The 6,234-nt window shown below is 51.2% G+C and overlaps 1 protein-coding gene across 1 annotated transcript; it reads right to left on the minus strand.

Moving 5' to 3' along the window:
* Positions 1-922: 922 nt before the first annotated feature.
* LOC124742281 (mucin-7-like) lies at positions 923-2,478 on the minus strand. Its single transcript, XM_047248797.1, has 2 exons — positions 2,057-2,478; positions 923-1,271 (listed from the first exon to the last, which is right to left on the minus strand). Exons 1-2 carry the CDS (start codon positions 2,476-2,478, stop codon positions 923-925), a joined length of 771 nt encoding a protein of 256 aa, XP_047104753.1.
* Between the last annotated feature and the right edge of the window lie 3,756 nt (positions 2,479-6,234).

A 6,234-nucleotide genomic window follows, 5' to 3' on the forward strand; every position in this document is an offset into this window, starting at 1 on the left:
CTTTGGGCGCCACTTCGTGGACCAGGCGCCCAGGACGTCACATCCGAGCTGGAGGCGGCGGCGCCTCTCGGCCGCATTCGTGCTGCTGATGAATAACGCCGTGTTGTTAACATAAAGCGCTAACTCCACGCGTGCCACCCGCGGTGCGTCGGCTGTGTACAGGGAGTACAGCAGGGGGCCGAGAACCGACCCCTTACGCACTCCCGCTCGAATCTGCCGATCGGTGGAGGTGCCATCATCTGTGCGGACGTGGAATGTGCGGCCCGAGAGATACGAGCGCAGTAGGACCACGTGCGACGTCGCTGCCCCGTGTACAAAAAATCTGTACACGAGGCCGTCGTGCCACACGCAGTCGAAGGCCTCGGAGACGTCGACAAGCTCCGCCCCTAGGTACTCCCGCGTCTCCAGCGCTAGCATCGCCTGCTTCACGAGGCGCAACAGCTGCTGGGTGGTCGACTGACCGCTACGGAACCCGAACTGTTCCTCGGGGATGAGCTGCTGCTCCGTCACGTGGCATAGCAGCCGCTCCACCTACAACCTCTCAAAGGCTTTTGAGAAGGACGGGAGCAGGCTGATCGGCCGGTAGTTCGCTGCCTGACGTGGGTCCTTGCCGCTCTTGGGGACGGAAATTTTCCGCGAAAGCGTCCGCAAGGATGCTGGCTTTCGTATCCGGCTCGCAGACAACGTTCACACCCACGTGGACGGGCGGGACTCGCTGGTGACGGTGAAGGAAGCGCCTGGCGGTCCGCCAAGCACTGCCATCTGTCATCGTTAGGGTGGCCACAAGGCCCGACCAGTCACGATTCCGGTGATCATCTATGACGGCCCGAATCTTTCGCTGCGCCCTGTTGAGGCGACGCTTCGTCTCGGACAGCTGGCTCAACGACCGGAAAAGCGATCGGAGCTCGGCTGCGTCGGGAGCCTAGGGGGCGGCGGGGGCCGCTGGGGAAGCCTCCGCTACGGGGGCAGCTCGTTGCGACCGCTCCGTGGAACATCGGCAGCTGGTTGCACTGGCGGCGCAACACGACTTGCCGGCTGCTGACGCGGCAGGGAGTCGACGGCAGTCCGTTACCCAGCGGCAGGGTGGCCCGGCCGGGCGCCGGCGGCGCCTGCGTGGGGCGGCATCCCGCGCATCATACGTGGGTGCCGCGGTTGCCACTCGCCCGGGCGAAGCCGTGGACGGCGCAGTCGGCTGCTGCCGCTCGCCAGCGGCCCGCTCCGTTCGCTGAGTGGAGGAGGCAGACGGTCTGCCCTCGGTGGCGGCAGCAATGCTGGTGGACGGGTGCACTTTACGAGAAGGAGCAGCCACGCCCCGTTGCTGGTTTCGGCCCCGTTTGAAGGCCGAACAGCCTCTGTAATTGGAACGTCCGGCCCCCTGCAGTTGCAGCACGTCGGTGAGCCAACAGGATTTTGTCTCGTGCTGTCCCGCGCACATTACGCAGCGGGGTAGCATGGAGCAGAAGCGAGAGACGTGGCCCAGCCTCTGGCATGAGAAGCACTGGGCCCTCTTGTCTTTGGCCCGAAGCGGCTCCCTCGAAACCTTCACACGGCCGACTGGCTGCACCTGGATAATCTTCCGGTTTTCCAGGTTTTCAACGACGACAACCCTGTGCAGCGGAAGTTGAGTTCGAGGGGACTTCATCAGACCGGTAGACCGGATGCCAGAGCCGATGTTCTCGAGCTCACCTCGGAGGTAGTCCGCGCCAAACTTGAGGGGAAGGTGGCGGAAAACCACCTTCAGAAGTTTGGGCAGCTCGGAAGGGTGCGTGTAGCACGGGAGGCCATCCTTGCAGGTGGTGTCCATCACCGGTCGCTACTCTTCATTGGTCGTCACTCTGACCTTGTATAGGTCACGGCCGGCGGCCTTGACAATAGTGGACGTGGCCACCCTGTCAAGTTTCTGCTGGAAATCCATGTAGACGCCGTCCCATTGGACAACGATAGGCGTCGGGGCGGCGCCAGAGGCACGTCGCCGTCCTCCGGCGCGTCTACACTGGCGCCCGCAAACGCGTTGGCGGTCGGCAGCGGCTGCGTTTGCTGCAGCGCGGTGTGCCGCCTGGGTGGGGCAACAGAGCCGTCCGCATCAGGCTGCCGGGAGGCAGCAGGCGAACGAGGGGGTGGCTGCGTCTTCGTTGTCGGTCTCGGCTTGGCGGTGCTCCGGGAGGAGCCCGCGACCGTCTTCACAGCCTCTGTGGTAGAGGCGCGGGAGGCCCTAGACGCCTTCTTCCTCGGCTTCGCGGTGTCAGAGGTCAGGGAGGAGTTGTCGGAATCGTCGTGCGTCACAGCCCGGCGCTTTCTGGGTGCGCGGGCATCGTCAGGGTCGATGTCGCGACGCTCTGCCTCGGGAATCGCCTCAGCAAGATTTGCTTCCGGCAGTTCGATGGCGTCCATCTCGGTGGCCTCTGCAGCTGACTGTGCCTCCGTCCAGACCGCGGAGTTTCCCCTAGTGCAGGACGGGGCATCAACTGATGTCATCATGATCCCCGTCTCTACACTAACGCCATCGACAAGGCTCGGCCTGTTTTTACCTACAGGGTCTGAGAGATCTCCATCGCGTGTGGTCTGCCGAAGTAGGTGCTCAAGACAGATTTCAGAAAACATATTCAATAGTCTGAGATTTGGTATTCTCGGCACACTCTTGACGCTGAGGGTCACGGAATATTAAATTCCCTAACGATTTCCGAAATGGAATGTCCCATGTTTCTAGCTCCAGCTACAATTCCGCGTTCAAATTCTGTTATTTCCTGTCGCGCGGCCATAATCACGGCGGAAGGCTTTTCACATGAATCACGTGACTAAAACTGACAGCTCCGTCAAAGGATTGCCCTTTTATACCCTGTGTGCTTGGTATTACGGCCATCTGTGTATGTGTACATCGCTACGCCATTTTTGTTACAGTGTAAACGAGTCTGAGGTGAGAATATTTTTAAATGACTGTAACATAATTTTTATTATTTAACCTAGGACCTATAGTCGTACAGAAATAACTGAAACATCCAAACCCAGTTGGATCAGCAGAGCACAGTATTTTGATAGAAACGCCTGAAAATTAGTCCTCCTTTTGTTTCATACAAACGTAACATAATTTCTACACTGCACTTTGCCTTGTATTGAAATGGAGAGCTTTTGTCTTAAAGAGAAGGTTGTAATGGTGCGCTATACTAATAATATACGTTGATAGCTTAAAATGTGTTATATCCTAGCCAGTAATGCCAACCGAGCCCGCTGCCAAAAGGTTGGCAGCATCAAAGTCCGGACGCCGTCCGCATAAGCAGCGCCAGCGAGACAGGAAATCGCCGCAAGTCTGCGCGCGCCACCGCTGGCTTCTGGGTTCTTAAGCGCTGGAGTCGCGAGCGCTAGGACAGTTCTGTATTCGCCGCTCAGTTGTATACTCGCCACCGAATTGTGTACTTGCTAGTCAGTTGTGTGTTCATCGCAGCAGAGTTGTTGTTTGTCGTCAGCCGACGCTGACCTAGCCGCTCCGACTCGAACTAGACAGATTTCTGTAGACACCGAGTTCACTACTGTGTTTCTGTATCTTCAGTAATAAAGATAAGTACCGACTTTTATTTAATCAGAGTGTTTGGGTTTTCATCTTTCTGTTCACTGTTCCAGCGGACCGGTCGGCCCGCTATTAAAAGTGTGGCGGTGACTTCGTAAGCCGTTTCTACAGCGAATAGTTTGTCGCTACGAACACCGCCACAAAAAAATGTTCGTCAAGTTCCGTGTTTTGCTTGCGGTTAGAAAAGTTGTCATTTACTTCTTACATTTGTTTTCAGTTTGAAGCTAATGTTGGATCATGAAAACATCGCCTATTTCCACACATGCAGCATTTTGTTCTTAATAAGAAAAGCTTAGAAACAAATAAGCAATCAATACGTTGCGGTGGCTTCGGTCCTAGTTAACTTTTCCGATATTATCGAGGTATCGACAGAATTTCCGATATTTGTACTGATACTAAATATCGCATCGATTATGGTTCCGAACACCTGTAACTGTAAGTCTCAGAGCTGGTCAGAATCACAGTCCCGAATGACCTATAGTTTGTCGTTCACATTACATTAACCCTATTCCATTCACACCACGGGGAAGGTTCTGGGACCTGCTAATAAGTCATGAAATATCATTTTGTGTAATTCCAATACAATGAAATTACTAAACATTGTGGAACAGTACATATTATAGGCTCACAATGGCAAGCTTATTTATGTCGTGGTCTTCTTGGGCCCACATTGTTATGATGTTTATGTGTAGTGGAACAATTGTTAACTCACTTTTGGAAGCTATTTCTGTTGTGACGTATTTATCCCATTAATCAGGACGGAAAGTTTAACTGCAGCCTTTGGAATCAGTAACATAACGGCTGCACTAGTTGCCCCAATGTTATACATGGACATTATCTCTGCATTTATTTCCTCGAGATGTATCTATTTCGGCCAGGACTGTGTTGACTGTGGCAATCCTTTAGGCGCCTACTAACTGGTTCTGGTCGTTTCTCCACTTTTTAGTGAGTGCCTCGAAGCATTTTTTAATTTATTTATTGCTACGTTGGCGGGACCTGCCCTCTTGAATCTCTTTTCCAAATCATTTAACATGCAAGTGGCACAATACTGCAGCGCAGCTAATAGCATTTCGTGCTGTAGATCACAAGTTCAAACACAGCCACTAGCATTGATTTGCTATTAAGTATTTATAGGTTGAGAAAGGGTCTTGAAATGTGTAATGTTTGTGATGTTTGTGTATTGTGGAATATTCCATGTATGTACAAATACCAGCATTCTGAAGTATTCGCTGTTTATATCAACACCAGCATTCTACAATATCTTATGTCTGTATAAATAGGTACACTCTCCGTCCAAGAGTCCACTTCTGTTGTAGCTCCACGTTGACGTCAGTAATAAAAATTGCTTCAGTTCTAACTGGTCTATTTCGCTGATGACCCTGGCTTCGGATTTGGAGTTAACTATGGTTTCGATGTGACAATATTACAAAAAATTAGTGTTCAAATTGCAGTCTTAAAGTAATTTGCAGCGAAGCAATATGTTACTAGAACATTGCTCTGGCATTATTCCGGATTACTAAAACGTGGGGTTTTACTAGTCATGCAAGGATCTAAGAATTGGAACATAAGAAGGACGTAAATTAATATTTTCTTATAATGCATTATGAACAAAGTTTTATATTGATACAGCTACACTTACATGCAAAAGGTAGGTTCTTTATGTATCGACAGCAGCGGCGTTTCCGTAGAATTGTCAATGATAACAAACAAGCAACAATGAGTGAAATAACCGCAAAAATCAATGTGGGACGTTCGACGAACGTACCCGCAAGGACAATACGGCGAAATTTGGCGTTAATGGGCTGTGGCAGTAGATGACAGACTTGAGTGCCTTTATTAACAACACGACATCGCCTGTAGCTCCTCTCCTGTGCTCTTGACCGTATCAGTTGCACCCTGGGTAACTGGAAAACTGTGCCCTGCTCAGATGGATCCCGATTTCAGTTGGTAAGAGCTCATGGTAGAGTTCGAGTGTGGTGCAGACCCTACGAATCCATGGGCCCAAAGTGTCAACAAGACACAGTGTAGGCTGTTGGTGGCTCCATAATGGTGTGGACTGTGCTCAAATGGAATCGATTGGCTACCCGGTTATGTTAGCTACTTGGAAAACAATAGCAACCTTTCATGAACTTCATGCTCCCAAACAGCTACGTAATTTTTATGGTTGACAATACGCCATGTCAGCGGGTCACAGTTGTTTGCGAATGGTTTGACGAATATTCTGGGCAGTTCAAGCAAACGATTTGGCCACCCAGATAGCCTGACATGAACTCCATCCAACACTTATGGTATATAATCGAGAGGTAAGTTCGTGCACAAAACCCTGCATCGGCAACACTTTCGTAGTCGTAGGTGGCTGTAGAGATAGCATGGCTCTTTCTGCTGGGGACCTCCAACTACTTGTTGAGTCGATGCTACGTTGAGTTGCCGCACTACGCCGAAGAAAAAGAGCTGCGACACGATATTAGGAGGTACGCCATGACATTAAGCCGCTTGCTCGCGTCCGTCTGTATAGGCAGGCTAGTCTCAGGAAATTCTGTGGCGCTTTTTACCCGATTTTTACTAACAGATACGCTGATTCGTGAGGAAAGTTTTTGCATGTAGTTTATATACATTTCATACATACTGTCTGAATTACGACGAATTGATGTTAAACTGTGAAAGCGATACCA

Source organism: Schistocerca piceifrons, unplaced genomic scaffold, assembly GCF_021461385.2.
Source record: "Schistocerca piceifrons isolate TAMUIC-IGC-003096 unplaced genomic scaffold, iqSchPice1.1 HiC_scaffold_2295, whole genome shotgun sequence".
Lineage (NCBI taxonomy): Eukaryota > Metazoa > Arthropoda > Insecta > Orthoptera > Acrididae > Schistocerca > Schistocerca piceifrons.

What these genes read in the sequence shown, in the direction of transcription:
- LOC124742281 (XM_047248797.1), bottom strand. Translation starts at nt 2,478, where the DNA reads ATGATGACATCAGTTGATGCCCCGTCCTGCACTAGGGGAAACTCCGCG. An exon ending in GGCTCTGTTGCCCCACCCAG is followed by an intron (nt 1,272 to 2,056) that starts GCGGCACACCGC and finishes CCCGTCCACCAG; the next exon opens with CATTGCTGCCGCCACCGAGG.